This window comes from Mesocricetus auratus, unplaced genomic scaffold (assembly GCF_017639785.1).
Source record: "Mesocricetus auratus isolate SY011 unplaced genomic scaffold, BCM_Maur_2.0 Super-Scaffold_100025, whole genome shotgun sequence".
Lineage (NCBI taxonomy): Eukaryota > Metazoa > Chordata > Mammalia > Rodentia > Cricetidae > Mesocricetus > Mesocricetus auratus.
In genome coordinates this window covers 28223908-28241318 of record NW_024429206.1, presented here as the reverse complement: position 1 = coordinate 28241318, position 17411 = coordinate 28223908, and the positions used below count along the sequence as shown (strand labels likewise).

Sequence of the window (17411 nt, the reverse complement as noted above, 5' to 3'; positions counted from 1 at the left end):
GGGACATCTAGGTTGCTTCCAGGTTCTGGCTATTACAAATAATGCTGCTATGAACATAGTGGAGCAGATGCCCTTGTTGTATGAATTTGCCTGTACCAACTCGTTGAAGAGTATCTCCCACTTTCTCTTCTAAGAGTTTCAGTGTGGTTGGATTTATGTTGAGATCTTTGATCCATTTGGAGTTAAGGTTTGTACAAGGTGATAAACATGGGTCTATCTGCAGTCTTCTCCATACCAGTACCCAGTTATGCCCGCACCATTTGTTGAAGATGCTTTCTTTTTCCATTGTATAGTTTGAGCTTCTTTGTCAAAACTCAAGTGTTGCGTGTGGATTAAAATCAGGGTTTTCAATTCGGTTCCATTGGTCTACCTGCCTATTTTTTGCCAATACCAAGCTGTTTTCAGGACTATAGCTCTATAATAGAGCTTGAGGTCAGGTATGGTGATGCCTCCTGAAATTCCTTTATTATATAGCGTTGTTTTGGCTATGCTGGACCTTTTGTTTTTCCATATAAAGTTGATTATTATTCTTTCAAGGTCTGTGAAGAATTGTGCTGGCATTTTGATAGGGATTGCATTGAATCAGTAGACTGCTTTTGGCAAGATTGCCATTTTTATTATGTTGATCCTACCAATCCAAGAGCATGGGAGATCTTTCCATTTTCTGGTATCCTCTTTGGTTTCTTTCTTTAAAGACTCAAAGTTCTTGATATACAGGTCTTTCACTTCCTTGCTTAACATTATCCCCTGATATTTGATGCTGTTTAGGTATTCATATGGTGGATTCCACTGATGGATTTTTGTATGTTTTACCATCCCTGCATCCCTGGGATGAATCATACTTGATCATGGTGTATGATTTTTCTGATGTTTTCTTGGATTTGATTTGCTAGTATTTTATTGAGTATTTTTGTATAAATGTTCATGAGGAAGATTGGTCTGTAGTTCTCTGTCTTAGTTGTGTCTTTGTGTAGTTTGAGTACAAAGTTAATTTTAGCATCTTAAAAATAATTTGACAATGCTTCTTCTGCTTCTATTGTGAAGAGTATTGGTATTAGCTCTTCTTTGAATTTCTGGTATAATTCTGTTTGAAACATTCTGGCCTTGGACTTTTTTATTGGAAGAACTTTGATGGCTGCTTATATTTTGTTAGGGGTTATAAGTGTCATTAAATTGTTTATCTGTTCTTGATTTAATTTTGGTAGTTGGTATCTACCCATAATATTGTCCATTTCCTTTACATTTCCAATTTTGTGGAGTACAGGTTTTCAAAGTGTAACCTGATTAGTCTCTGGATTTCCCCAGTGTCCTTTGTCATGTACCCCATTTCATTTCTGATTTTGTCAATTTGCATGTTTTCTCTGCCTTTTGGTTATGTTGGATAAAAGTTTGTTTACTAATGCAGAAATATTAAACTACACAAACTATGGATGTCCTATGATATTTTATTGACAGAGAAATCACTTATTTCAAAAGCCAAGAAAGCCAAGAACCAAACGTCCACAAAATGCTCTCCAGGTCCAAACCAAAACCCAAATAGAGAGCATCTCCTCCCTTTAGCTCTATTTATCCCCCATATGTTCTATGTACTGGTGAACACACCCACACCAGAGTGGTTAGTGTCATAGATATATAAAATCTCTCTCTACAGTTTATGTTGTTTTTTCTCAAAGAACCAACTGCATGTTTCAGTGATTCTTTGTAGTATTTTCTTTGTTTCTACTTTATTGATTTCAGCTCTCAGTTGAATTATTTGCTGGTGTCTGCTCTTCCTGGGTGACTTTGCTTCTTTTTGTTCCAGAGCTTTCAGGTGTTCTGTTAATTCTCTAGTGTGGCCATTCTCCAGTTTCTTCATGCAGGCATTTGGTGCTATGAAATTTCCTCTTAGAACTGCTCTCAAAGTGTCCCATATGTTTGAGTATGTTGTGTCTCCATTTTCATTGACTTGCAGGAAGTCTTTGATTTATTTCTTTATTTCTTCCTTGACCCAGGAGTGATGCAATTGAACATTGTACAATTACCTTGAGTTTGTGGGGTCCCTGAATTTTGGGTAGTTGTTGAATTCCAATTTTATGCCATGGTGGCCTGATAAGATACAGGGGATTATTTCAGTTTTTTAATTCTGTTGAGGTTTGCTTTACTACCAAATATGTGTTTGATTTTACAGAAGGTTCCAAGTGGCACTGAGAAGAAGGTATATTCTTTTGTGTTTGGATGGAATGGTCTATAGATGCCTGTTATGGCAAATTGGATCATAACTTCTATCTAGTTCCTTTGTTTCTTTACTAAATTTCTGTCTGGTAATCCTGTGATGAAAGAGGGATGTCGAAGTCTCCCACTATAAGTGTGTGGGGTTAAATCTATGATTTGAGTTTTAGTAATGCTTCTTTTATGAATGTGGGTGCCTTTGTATTTGAGGCAAAAATGTTCAAAATTAAGACTTCATCATGATGGATTTTTCCTATGATGAATATGAAATGACCTTCTTCATCTCTTTTGATTATTTTTAGTTTAAAGTCTAATTTGTTATATATTAGGATAACTTCACCTGCTTGCTTCTTAGTTCCATTTGATTGGAATTTTTCCAACCCTTAAGTCTGAGATAAAGTCTGTCTTTGAAGGTGAGGTGTGTTTCTTGTATGCAGCAGAAAGATAGATTCTGTCTTCATGTCAATTCTGTTAGACTGTGTCTGTTTATAGGTGAGTTAAAACCATTGATACCGAGGGATACTAATGAACAGTGACTGTTGATCCATGTTTGGTTTTGCTGGTAGTACTGTGTGTGAATTTCCCCTGTATTTCTGACTTTTGGTAATGTGAAATTATATATTGCCTATTTTTTGTGAGCGCCAGAACTTTCTATAGGGCTGGATTTGTGGGTATTATGGTGTAAAACTGGTTTTGTCATGAAATATCTTGTTTTCTCCATCTATCATAATTGAGAGTTTTTCTGGGTATAGTAGTCTAGGCTGGAATCTGTGGTCTTCTGGCTTTCAGAGTTTCCATGGAGAAGTCAAGTGTAATTCTGATAGGACTGCCTTTATATGTTACTTGGTCTTTTTCCTTGCTGTTCTTAATATTCTTTCTTTACAATATATGTTTGTTTTTTAATTAATATGTTGTCAGGGTACTTTATTTTTTTAGTCCTTTCTATTTGGTGTTTGGTAAACTTCTTGTACTTTCATAGGCATGTCCTTCCTCAGGTTGGGGAAGTTTTCTTCTGTGATTTTGCTGAATATGTTTTCTGCCCCTTTGAGGTGGGCTTCTTCACCTTCTTCTATACCTATTATTCTTAGGTTTGGTCTTTTCATGGGGTCCCATATTTCCTGGAGATTTTGAGTTAGGAATTTGCTGTATTTAAGATTTTCTCAGTGTTTGATGAATCTATTTCCTCTACTTTATCTTCAGCATCTGAGATTCTGTCTTCCATGTCTTGCATTTTGTTGGTTATGCTTGCATCTGTAGTTCCTGATCATTTACCCAGATTTTCGATTTCCAGCATTCCTTTAATTTGTGTTTTGTTTATTGTCTCTATTTCAGTTTTCAGGTCTTTGTTGATTATGCTTGCATCTGTAGTTCCTGATCATTTACCCAGATTTTCTATTTCCAGCATTCCTTTAGTTTGTGTTTTGTTTATTATCTCTATTTCAGTTTTCAGGTCTTGAACTGTTTTAATTGTTTCCTTCATCTGATTGATTGTTTTTTGGAGGGTTTCCTTGCTTTCCTTAAGAGATTTCTTGTATTTTTGGTTTGATATTTTTTCTGTTTCTTCAAGTGATTTTTCTCATATCTTCTTTCAGGGTCTATATAATTTTTATGAGGATATTTTGAAAGCCATTCTCTTCTGTTTAATCTCTTTGGGATGTTCAGGTCTTGCTGGTGTAGAGTCCCAAACTGAGGCTTTATAAAAAGCACTCAGTATACAGAGATATTGACAAAAAGCACCTGAGAGACTGTACACAACTCATCATCTAGAATTTATTGCAGATGTATATGCCATTTTTCCTGATGAATGGAAGGCAATACATAGGTTTAAATGTGTGTATGCCATTATCTACTTTGTGTTACAATTAACCTCAGAATATTCTCGTTATAATATAATAAATTTTAAATCCCTTATCTCTAAGTATATTTCAAAAGAGAAATATGGGAGCTAGATTCGAAATGCTCAGATTTTACTAGGTCATTAAAGCTCAACTTCTAAGGCTATGTTTATGTTACTTAACTGACCATCTAATCATTTTCTTAATGTTTAGATACAAACACTGAAATTTACAAGTTGAAACTAGCATTTCAAGAGATTGGATATTTGCCTGAATTAAACTCTTGGAGAGGAGTGGATGTTATGGGGCAGCAGTAAGGTTGAGTCAGGTGAAGAATTGAGGAGATCAGGATGAGAGATAATATAATAGAGGGAATCATTATAGGCTTGAGGAGGGAGCTAACACTAGTGGGATTTCCAGAGATCTACAAGGATGACACCAACTGGCAAACTAAGCAATAGTGGAGAGACTACCTTAATATCCCCTCCCTGATAATGAGACTGATGGCTACATTATATGCCATCATAGAACCTTCATCCAGTAACTGGTGGAAGCAGACACAGTAACCCATAGCTAAACATTGAACTGAACTCATGGAACCCAGTGACAGAGAGGGAGGAGTGATGGGCCAAGGTATCAAGACAGAGCTGGTGAAACTCACAAAAACAGAGACCTGACAAGGGGAAGCTCCTGGACCCAAGACTGATGGCTGAGAGGCTAGCACAGAACTGATCCAGACACCCTGAATGTGGTGTCAGTGAGGAGACCTAGGCAATCTATGGGGCCTTGGGTAGTATTTCAGTGTTTACCATGGTGTACGAATGAACTTTGAGAGCCCATTCCATATTGAGGGAACCTCTCTCAGACTGGGAAAATGGGGGAGGGCCTTAGCCCTGCCCCAGATGAAGACAGACTCTAGAGATCCCCCATGGAGGGCCCCACCCTCCATGGGGAATGATGTGGGAATTGGGTAAGGGATTGGGGGGCTGGTAAAGGGGCTAGGGAGGTAGGGTGGGAGAGGGAGCTGGGATAAAAAAATCTAATGAGAAAAATCTCTCTCTGCCTCTCTCTCTCTCTGTGTGTGTGTGTGTGTGTGTGTGTGTGTGTGTGTGTGTGTGTGTGTGTCAGTGTGAATACTTTTTTCTGATCCTGACTGGCAGTCTAGAAACATGATGATGTGTTCATTTTTGTTCTTCATCCATTAAAATGGTTTTTTTTTTGTTTTTACGAGACAGGGTTTCTCTGTATTGCATCCATTAAAATGTTGAAAAGTAGATATAGCTTGAAATTAAAGTCAGGTAGTTAGTATAAATAGTACCATTGCTTGATTGGATGGTGTTTAACTTTTCTGGGAATGAATTCATCATCAGATTCTGCATTTCTTTTAGCTTAACAATTTTCTCAAGAATACCCATTTCAAAAATGCTGCTGGAAACACTGTCATTCTAGACCCACAAAGGAAATTAGATGCAGAATACGATATTCTGAACCTCTGGAATTTTCCACTTGGTCTCAGACAAAAGATGAAAGTTGGAACATTTTCTCCAAAAGCTCCACAGGGCCAAGAACTGTTTTTGTCTGACCACATGATACAGTGGGCCACAGGGTTTACAGAGGTGAGTTAGAGCTTATCTCATTGCTTTGATCTCCATCAATAAGCATTCATTTGTGGATGTAATGTTTTTTGGTTCTTGAACTGTTTGGTCCCTTATTCTGATTAATGGGATTGTTTATTTTTTCATTCTATTTTTTCTTTGGGCCCTTATTTCCAGTTATATATACAGTGTATATTCATTAACATTTCATACATGTGCTGAAACCACCTGACAAGAGCATTAGTTTGGATCTCTTGAACTGGGAATTGCAGCAAATTTGACTGGCCCCTGGAGGACTAAGCTACGAGGAGTCTGCTGATAGAGAACAGAAGGCAGAGTACAGAATGCACAGGGTGGAGTATCTGAGACTCATCTGCACACACCATGAGACCCGTCAGTGATCTAGATTTGCTTGCACCCAATGGAAGAGAACCTTGGACCCATACTCACCAGAAAGTGAAGAGACCCCACCTGTACCCACTGAAAGAAGGAATGGGAGGATGACAATACAAGAACAAATTCAACAATAGAAAAAACAGTGTGACACTACCAGAGTCAAGGAACTCTACATCAGCAAGATCTGAACATCACAACACAGATGAAACAGAAGAGAACAACTTCATGAAGATGATAGAGACCCTAAAAGAAGAAATCAGAAAATATTTTAAAGAAATGGAAGAAAAAACAAACCAAAAAATGTGAGAAATGGAGGAAAAACAAACCAAAAAATCTAACAAATGCAAGAAAAGGCAAACCAAAAAATCCAACAAATACAAGAAAGAGAAGAAAAGACAAAGCAAAAATTGCAAGAAACAATTCAAACAGTGCAAGGGTTGAAAGCTGAAATAGAGACAATAAAAAACACAGTCTGAAGGAAGGTTGGAAATAGAAAAGCTGGGCAAATGGTCAGGTGCTACAGATGCAAGCATAACCAACATAATACAAGAGATGGAAGAGAGAATCTCAGGATTTGAAGATAAACTAGGAGAAATAGATTCATTGACCAAAGAAAATCTTAAGTCCAACAAATCCCTAACACAAAATATCCAGGGAATATGGGACACAGTGACAAGACCAAACCTAAGAATAATAGGTATAGAAGAAGGTGAAGAAAACCACCTCAAAGGGCAGAAAGCATATTCAACAAAATCATAGAAGAAAACTTTCCCAACCTAAAGAAAGACATGACAATGAAAGTACAAGAAGCCTACAGAACACCAAATAGAGTCGACCACAAAAAGTCCCCTCGCCACATAATAATAAAGACCCCAAATATACAGAATGGAAAAAGGCCAAATAGCATACAAAGGCAAACCTATCAGAATCACACCTGACTTCTCCATGGAAACTCTGAAAGCCAGAAGGTCCTGGATAGATATTCTACTAAGAGACCACAGATGCCAGCCCAGACTACTATACCCAGCAAAGCTTTCAATCATTATAGATGGAGAAAACAAGATATTCCATGAAAAAAAACAGATTTAAACAATGCATATCCACAAATACAGCCCTACAGAAAGTACTGGAAGGAAAACTTCAATCTAAGGAAGGTAACTATGCTCACAAAAACATACACAATAGATAATCCAAATTTACCAAAGGACAAAAAAGGGATAAATCCACAAACAATTACACCACCAAAAACAAAAAAGAATTAACACTCAATGGTCCTTAGTTTCCCTCACTATTAGTGGTCTTAATTTGCCTATAAAAAGACACAGGCTAACAGAACAGATACAAAGACAGAATCCATCCTTCTCCTGCATACCAGAAACACACCTCTACTTCAAAAACAGACATTACCTCAGAGTAGAGGGTTGGGATAAGATTTTCCAATCAAGTGGATCTAAGAAACAAGGTGGTGTAGCTATCCTAGTATCGAACAAATTAGACTTCCAACTAAAATGAATCAAAAGAGATGAAGAAGGCAATTTCCTATTCATGATAGGAAAAATACATCAGGATGAAGTATCAGTTCTGAACAGCTATGCCCCAAATACAAGGGTGCCCTCATTCCTAAAAAAAACATTACTAAAACAAAAATCACACAAAAGATTTCACACAGTAATAGTGGGAGACTTCAACACCCCACTCTCACCACTAGATAGGACCACCAGACAGAAACTCAAAAATGAAACAAAGGAACTAACAGAAGTTGTGACCCAAATAGGTTTAACAGACATCTATAAAATATTCACCAAAACACAAGAGAATATACCTTCTTCTCAGTGCCACATGGGGTCTTCTCTAAAATTGACCACATAGCTGACAACATAGCAAACCTCAACAGGTACAAAAAATGGAATAACCCCCTGTATCTTATCGGATCACCATGCTTTAAAGTTAGAATTCAACAACACAAATTGTAGAAATCCTACAAACTCATGGAAATTGAACAACATGAAATTGCACCATTCCTGGGTCAGGGAAGAAATAAAGAAATTAAAGACTTCCTAAAATTGAATGAAAATGAAGACACAACATACCCAAACTTATGGGACACTTTGAAGGCAGTACTAAGTGGAAAGTTCATAGCACTAAGTGCACATATGAAAAAACTGGAGAATAGTCACACTAGGGAATTAACAGCACAACTGAAAGCTCTAGAACTAAAAGAAGGGACCTCACCAAGGAGGAGAAGATGCCAGGAAATAGTCAAATTGAGGGCTGAAATCAATAAAGTAGAAACAAAGAAAACAATACAAAGAATCAATATAACAGAGTTTGTTCTTCAAGAAAATCAACAAGATAGACAAACCTCTGTCCAAACTAACTAAAAGGCAGAGAGAAAACATTCAAATCAACAAAATCAGGAATTAAAAGGGGTACATATCAACAGACACTGAGGAAATCCAGAGAATCTTCAAGTCATACTTTGAAAACCTGTACTCCACAAAATTTGAAAATTTAAAGGATATGGAAATTTTTCTGGATGGATATCACTTACCAAATTTAAACCAAGAGCAGATAAGCAATCTAAACAGAACTATAACTCCTAATGAAATTGAAGCAGCCATCAAAAGTCTCCCAACCAAAAAAAAAGCCCAGGTGCACATGGCTTCAGTGCAGAATTCTACCAGAAATTTAAAGAAGAGCTAATTCCAATACTCCTCAAAGTGTTCCTCATAATAGAAGCAGGAGGTTCATTGCCAAACTCTTTTTATGGAGCTACAATTACCTTGATAACCAAGCCACACAAAGATACAACTAAGAAAAAAACTTCAGACCAATATCCCTCATGAACATTGATGCAAAAATACTCAATAAAATACTGGCAAATCGGATCCAAGAACACATCAGAAAAATCACTCACGATGATCAAGTAGGTTTCATCCCAGGGATGCAGGGATGGTTCGACACATGAAAATCTGTCAATATAATTCATCATATAAACAAACTGCAAAAGAAAAACCACATGATCATCTCATTTGATGTTGAAAAAGCCTTTTACAAAATCCAACATCACTTCATGATAAAGGTCTTGGAGAGATCAGGGATAACAGGAACATACCTAAACATAATAAAAGCTATATACAGCAAACAAACAGCCAGCATCAAACTAAATGGAGAGAAACTCAATGCAATTTCTCTAAAATCAGGAACAACACAGTCTGCCCACTCTCTCCATACTGCTTTAATATTGTACTTGAAGTTCTAGCAAGAGCAATGAGAGAAGAAGTGGATATCAAGGGGACACAAATTGGAAAGAAAAAGTCAAACTTTCACTATTTGCAAATGATATGATAGTTTATATAAGTGACCCAAAAAAATTCTACAAGGGAACTCCTACAGCTGATACACACCTTCAGCAAAGTGGCAGGATACAAGATTATCTCAAAAAATCAGTAGCCCTATTATATACAGATGATAAATGGGCTGAGAAAGAAATCAGAGAAATGTCACCCTTTACAATAGACCCAAACAACATAAAATATTTGGGGATAACACTAACAAAACAAGTGAAAGACCTGTACAGCAAGAACTTTGTTTTGTTTTTGTTTTTTATTTTTAAATTTAAATTTGAATTAGAAACAAGGTTGCTTCACATGTCAATCCCAGATCCCTCTCCCTTTCCCTCCCCTCCTCCCATGTACCCCCACCTACCCCGCCAATACCCTCTCTTTTCCCCAGGGAGGGTGAAGCCATCCATGGGGGTATCCATAGTCTGTCATTTCATCAAGGACAAGGCCTAGACCTTCCCCCAAGAGTCCAGGGTGGGAGTGCACCTCTTGTTGTGGGATGGGCACCCAAAGTCCATTTGTATACTGGGGATAAATACTGATCTACTACCCAAAGCTCCATAGATTGCCTAGGCCTCCTCACTGACACCCACATTCAGGGGGTCTTAATAAGTATCATTCTGGATTTCCAGCCATCAGTCTGGGATTCAAGACCTCTCCCTTGTTCAGATCAGCTATTTCTGGGGGTTAAACAAGCCCAATCTTGACCCCTTTGCTCACCAGACCTCCCTCTCTGTCACTGGATTCCTTGAGTTCAGATCAGTGTTTAGCTGTGGGAGTCTGCCTCTGCTTCCATCAGTCATTGGATGAAGGTTCTGTTTCCCAGACTCTCTAGGCGTAGGATTGTAGGCTGGCACTCCACTGATCCATGTCTAAAATCTATATATAAGGGAGTACATGCCATGTTACCCCACTCAGGATGGTTTCTCTGAGATACCATCTTACTCCTGTCAGAATGGCTAAAACCAAAACACCAACAACAGTTTATGCTGGAGAGGATGTGGAGAAAGGGGAACACTCCTCGACTGCTGGTGGGAGTGCCAACTGGTACATCCACTTTGGAAATAAGTATGGAGATTCCTCAGAAAGAATCAGCCTACCACAAGACCCAGCAATTCCACTCTTAGGCATATATCCAAAAGATGTACATTTGAACTTTGAGGGTCTTTTGTTTTTTTCGAGACAGGGTTTCTCTGTATTGTTTTGGAGGCTGTCCTGGAAATTGCTCTGAAGACCAGGCTGGTCTCAAAATCACAGAGATCCGCCTGCCTCTGCCTCCCTAGTGCTGGGATTAAAGGCATGTGCCACCAACACCCGGCTGAACTTTGAGGTTTTTAAAGAAAGAAATTAAAGAAGATACCAGAAAATGGAAAGATCTCCCATGCTTTGGATTGGTAGGATTAACAGAGTAAAAATGGCAATCTTGCCATCAAAATACCGGCAAAATTTTTCACAGACCTTGAAAGAACAATACTCAATTTTATATGGAAAACCAATAGACCCAGAACATAAAACAACCCTTTACAATAAAGGATCTTCCAGAGGCACCACCATCCCTGTCTTAAAGCACTATTATTTAGCTATCATCCTGAAAACAACTTGGTATTGGCACAAAAATAGATGTGTAGACCAATGGAATCAAATTGAAAACCCTGATACTAACCCACACACCCATGAACTCTTGATTTTTTACAAAGAATCTAAAATTATACATAGGAAAAAAGACAGCATCTTTAACAAATGGTGCTGACATGACTGGATGCTGGCATGTAGAAGACTGCAGATAGACCTATGTCTATCGCCATGTACAAAACTTAAGTCCAAATGGATCAAAGACCTCAACATAAACCCAGCCACACTGAAACTCTTAGAAGAGAAAGTGGGAGGTACCCTTGAACAAGTTTGTACAGGAGACAGCTTCCTGAATATAACACCAGTAGCACAGACACTGAGATCGACAATTAATGAGTGGAACCTCCTGAAACTGAGAAGCTTCTGTAAGGCAAAGGACACAGTCAACAAGACAAAAAGGCAGCCCACAGAATGGGAAAAGTTATTCACTAACCCCACATCTGACAGAAGGCCAATCTCCAAAATTTACAAAGAACTCAAGAAGCAAGTGTCCAAAACACCAAAGAATCCAATTAAAAAGTGGGACACAGGACTAAATAGAGAATTATCAATAGAGGAGTTTAAAATGGCTGAGAGACACTTGAGAAAGTGCTCAATATCCTCAGCCATCAGGGAAATGCAAATCAAAAATAACTCTGAGATGTCATCTTACTCCTGTAAGAATGGCTAAAATCAAAAACACTAATGACAGTTTATGCTGGAGAGGATGTGGAGAGAGGGGAACACTCCTCCACTGCTGGCGGGAGTGCCAACTCATACAGTCATTTTGGAAATCAATATGGAGATTCCTCAGGAAAATGGGAATCAGTCTACTACAAGATCCAGCAATTCCACTCTTAGGCGAAGACCCAAAAGATGTGCATTCACACAACAAGGACGTCTTTTTCACTATGTTCATAGCAGCATTATTTGTAATAATCCAAATCTGGAAGCAACCTAGATGCCCATCAACTGAAGAGTGGATAGAGAAAATGTGGTACATTTACACAATGAAGTATTACTCAGCGGGGAAAAAACAATGGAATCTTGAAATTTGTAGTCAAATGGATGGCACTAGAAGAAACCCTCCTGATTGAGGTAACCCAGTCACAAAAAGACAAGCATGGTATATACTCATTCATATATGGATTTTAGGCCTGAAACAGGGGAGTGCCAGCCTACAATGCCCAGTCTGAAAGTCTGGGAAACAGGGAGGACCCTAAGAGAGATATGCATGGTAACCCAGAGAAAGGGAAAATGACAGAATTTTCTGAGGGAATTGGGAGCATGGGGATCAGGGGGGGAGGAATCTGGGAGAAAGAGAGGAGGTGAAGAGGAAGAGAGACGAGAACATGGGGGAGCAGGAAAGTTGAGTAGGGGAAAGAATAAGGAGAGAATTTTGAGAGATAGCATAATAAAAGGGGCCATTATAGGTTTGAAGATAGATCTGGTACTAGAGAGATGTCCAGAGGCCTTACAAGGATGACGCCAAGTGGCAATCTAACCAATAGTAGAGAGGCTACCTTAAATGCCCTTCCCTATAACACGGTTGACAACATCCTTCTATGACATCCTAGAGCCTTCATCCAGTGGCTGAAGTAAGCAGAGGCAAACACCCATAGCTAAACACTGAACTGAACCCCTGAAACCCAGTTTCAGAGAGGGAGGACTGATGAGCAAAGGGGTTATGACTTGTTTATGAAACCCACAGAATCAACTGACCTGCATAGGGGCACCTCAAAGACCTCAGACTGGTAGCTGAGAGGCCAGTGTGGGACTGATGAAACCCCCTGAATGTGGGTGTCAGTGAGGAGGCCTCAGGCAATAAATCAGCATTTAGCCCTGTCATCCAGATGGACTTTGGGAGCCCATTCGATGTGGAGGGATGCTGTCTCTGTCTGGACACATGGGGTAGGGCCTAGGCCCTGCCCCAGATCATTTGACAGACTTTCAAGAACCCCTAACAAGGGCCTCACCCTCCTTGGAGAGTGGAGTGGGGATTGGGGAAGGAGTTGAGGGAGTGTTAAAGGGGGTAGGAGAGGAGGAGAGGGAGAGGGAGCTAGGACTGACATGAGTGGCAAACTTGTTTCTAATTTAAATTGAATAAAAATAAATTAAAAATAAAAATAGAGCATTTGTTTGACCTCCAGATTAGGAAATGTAAGTTTATAGTCATTTTGCTTCAGACACCTGGAAGTATATAATAGCACGGAGGGTACATGATCATGGGTTAAATATGTGCCTTTCTGATAAAAAAGGAAACAATTTGTCAAAGACCAGTACCAAACCAACCAAACCAAATCAAACCCAAAACCAGGCAGACCTAACTAAAGAACATAGACTTCCTTTGGTCACACTTGGCGTTACCATTTCATAATGATTCAGGCAACCAGGCAGGCAAGAGTCTGAGAAATTGAGTCATGCTGTTTGTTCAGACAGGTAGTAGATATTGGTGAAGACTGCTCTTCACGTCCCTTTTTGCTTTCCATTCAGTAAAAAACAATGGCCAACAACAAAAAGGTGTTACCTATTGTAGTATATGACTTCTCACTTCAAGTAACGTAATCATCTTTCACAGAAAGTGACCAAGACTAGTTTATATGGTAATTCTGAATCAGTCAAGCTGAAACATGTAAATTATGCATCACCATTGGGAAACAAAGCTGTTCACTGTTGCTGTCAGGAAGTACACAATAGGATCACCATGGCATTAGAGTTGCTCCTTTAGACATGTACACATTGACCTAACTTTTTCTTATTTTCTCGACCTATAACATTTCCCCTCTTGTTCATATTTCTGTTGTTTTTGGATCATTTGATTAGATACATTGAACTTCATAACTTATAATATATTGAAACAGAAATTATGCATCAAAACATGGATTAAACTTATAAAAACTTGCCATCTTATTGTTCAGTATTAGAAAATAACATTTTTATTGTTTTAAAACTGCCCACTCCTGCGTATTTCACCATGTATTTCATTCTCAGCTTCCTCGCTCTGTGTGCAGTGAGAGCTGTTTTCCTGGATTCAGAAAATCTGCCCAGGAGGGGAGGCCTCCTTGTTGCTATCATTGCACTCGTTGCCCACACAATGAGATTTCCAATGAGACAGGTAAGTGTCATGCTCACTGGGGAACTTTGCACTTCTCCACCTGTTTGGTAATGTCTACCTCATGCCTCTTGGTTTTGATCTTTCTCTATTCTATATACCTTTTTCAAATTCTTACTCCATGGCTTGCTGTGCAGCTTGGTGGCTGGCCACTGATGTCCTCCTCTCCTCTTTCTTTTGCTTCTTGATTCTTCTTTCCAATATCTTCTCATCCTACATTTTCTTACTTCCTACAGGCCCTGCATGTACATTCACCTCCCTGTTTATTGGCCATTAATCTCTTTATTAGACCAATCAGGTATTTTAGACAGGAAAAGTAGCACAGCTTTACAGAGTTACACACATATAAAATAAAAGAATATAGCACATCTTTGCACCATGAAATAAATGTTCCAAGCATAAACAAATGTTACACAGCTTCATTTAATATTTCACAACAATAATATTTGAAAATATACCCAAGAAATAGAAAGTAGGTACGAGATAATTGAAAACAGTGACTGGAATGAGCACACTTAGACACAATGTTGAATATGGACAGAAAATCACAGAGGATCTCTCAAGCTTAATATTAATATCTACTGAAATTCTTCATATATAAATTGAAATATTTTTAGTAAAACAATGGCTTTCCTGAACACTCAGATATGTTAACATTACCTCATAAGGAGAGAAAGTTTCAAAGTTTTGGTGAGTTTGATGTTGCCTAAATTCAACATGTGCATATTGAGACAGACTATACACACCATCAAAGACTTAATGTGCGTATAGAGACTCTGTGTGCATTGGAGCCATGTTAAGTTCATGCAAATGTTAAATATATTCATTGGAGGAAACTAGAAGCAACACTATCATACCCTGCATTGTTGCAATTTAAGGAGACACTTCAAAATATATTTAGTAAGAAAGAAAAAACTATAACAAAAATGCTAAATATTTCAACAGTGAATCTCACACTTCAAAACATATAGAATAATATGTAACTATCTTTAAAAATATAATTTTCAATTTCTAAAATTATTTGTCATGACTTATATACCCATTGCTTTTATTAAAGAAGGTATAGGATTGTGCTTATGAACTATTGATGCTCAGTTTGAATTAATGGAAATAAACACAGAGGCTATAGAAGAGACACAGTACCTTGCAAATGAGAGAGTAGCATGAAGACAGATCTGGAAGAAATAACAAATAAATGCTGATAATGGAATAAAAGAGAGTAGGCACTAGCAGCATGATGATTTCAATAGATCTTTAAATGTGAATTTTTACCAAAACGTCTGAGTGAAAAAGCTTTGCAGAAATATTGAATATTTTAATAGAATGAAAATACCTAATAAATACAATGATATTTATATCTTTTGAATTCAAAATGGAACTCAAAAATTAAAAGTGATAAAGCATCACCCAATTATTTCAAGACTAAGACTAAAATGGCAGTTTTGTATCTATCTTGTAAACTGATCATTTCTCCCTAGAAAGAAATAAAATAGTTTCACAAAAGTGAGCTTTTTAAGCTTTGAAGAATCTAATAATTTCATTCTAACAAGCAGTATTGGAGAATTAGCACACTGGAAAGCTCATTGAATGAACACTATGGAAATAGATATATTTTGATCTTATGACTGAGAACATTAAAAGAAAAAAATTAAAAGCTCAAACTCCTTGTACTGAACTCACAGGACAAAGCCACATGAGGGAGGTCAAATGGAGATGATGCTTTGATTAAGATAGATCTATGTAATTCAAATCAGTAATTTATGACTATATAGATAAATACAAATCATTACTTAGATGAAAATGTATTTATGTGTACTAACAAAAAGAATAGACTTATTTACTTTATGCCCAATAAAAGACAGGCAATATCAACCTGGTATGATTAATTAGAGAGCATTTGGGAGTTTTCAGTATTGAGCACTGATTTACTTGAGTCTGAAACAACAAAAGATATGTGGGAAAATGCCAGAGACCTGGTGCTGGGAAGTCCTTTGGGATACAAGGGTAACATGAGCAGAGACTCACAGTAAGTTTAATCCCTGAGGAGATATGGATCATTGTTTGAGGTGTCCAGAAAGTCATTATGCAAACACAGAACAGAATCACTGCCTCCAGAAAACAGTGACCTTTCTGGCCTATGAAGACCCTTTGGGGATGGCAATCACCTCCTTGGCCCTGACCTTCTCTGCACTCACAGCTGGTGTTCTTGGTGTCTTTGTGAAGTACCGCCACACTCCCATCGTCAAGGCAAACAACCAGGCTCTCACTTACATCCTACTCATCACTCTGACTTTCTGTTTTCTCTGTCCCTTGCTCTTCATTGGCCACCCGAACACAGTGACCTGTATCCTGCAGCAGAGCACATTTGCAGTTCTATTCACAGTGGCTCTCTCCACAGTCTTGGCCAAAAGTGTTACTGTGGTTCTGGCTTTCAAAGTCACAGTTCCAGGGAGACTGACAAGGTGGATAATGACATCAAGAGCTCCTAACTTCATCATTCCCATCTGCACCCTCATCCAACTTGTGCTCTGTGGAATTTGGCTGAGCACCTCTCCTCCCTTTGTTGACTCAGATGCTTTCTCAGAACATGGACTCATAATTATTATGTGCAACAAGGGCTCTACTATTTCATTCCACTCTGTGCTGGGATACCTCTGCTTCATTGCACTTGGGAGCTACACTATGGCTTTTATGTCCAGGAACCTGCCTGACACTTTCAACGAAGCCAAGTTCATATCCTTCAGCATGTTGATTTTCTTCAGTGTGTGGATCACCTTCCTTCCTGTCTACCACAGCACCAAGGGGAATCTTGTGGTTGCCATGGAAGTCTTCTCCATCTTGGTTTCTAGTGCAGGCCTCCTGGGTTGCATCTTTGTACCCAAGTGCTACATTATTTTGTTCAGACCGCATAAGAATGCACTTTATCATGTCAGGAACAAAGCACATTCTAGAGTAAGAGTCAGTTTTGCAGTTTAGTTCATGTTTTTCTTAATTATATAGAAGCTTTCGAGCCTATCCAGTTGACACAGATAACACAGCAATGGAATGTTTTATATTTATTGGCTTCATTTATTAATTAATCAATCTTTATTCTCTCATCTTTGACTATTGCTTACATATGTCTCCAATTTAGATAGCTTACTTTAAGAAATATCTATTGTGTCTGGCAATTAATACTAAGGAAAAGATGAATGAGATATGTATTCATTCTGCACCTCTTCAACATTGCATGAATTTGCATTTATAGCACCAAATCTTTTCATATATATCCATGTATTTTTGATGCCATTGATATATTTCCTGGATTCAT

At 38.2% G+C, this 17411-nt stretch overlaps 1 protein-coding gene across 1 annotated transcript in view; it reads left to right on the top strand.

The window, feature by feature from the left end:
- LOC101829585 (vomeronasal type-2 receptor 116-like) overlaps positions 1-17077 on the top strand; it is a 37389-nt gene extending 20312 nt beyond the window's left edge. The window contains exons 4-6 of the mRNA XM_021223947.2: positions 5432-5659; positions 13981-14104; positions 16149-17077. Coding sequence (XP_021079606.2) covers positions 5432-5659; positions 13981-14104; positions 16149-17077 — 1281 coding nt within the window. The remainder of the gene's footprint in view (positions 1-5431; positions 5660-13980; positions 14105-16148) is intronic.
- Positions 17078-17411: the final 334 nt, after the last annotated feature.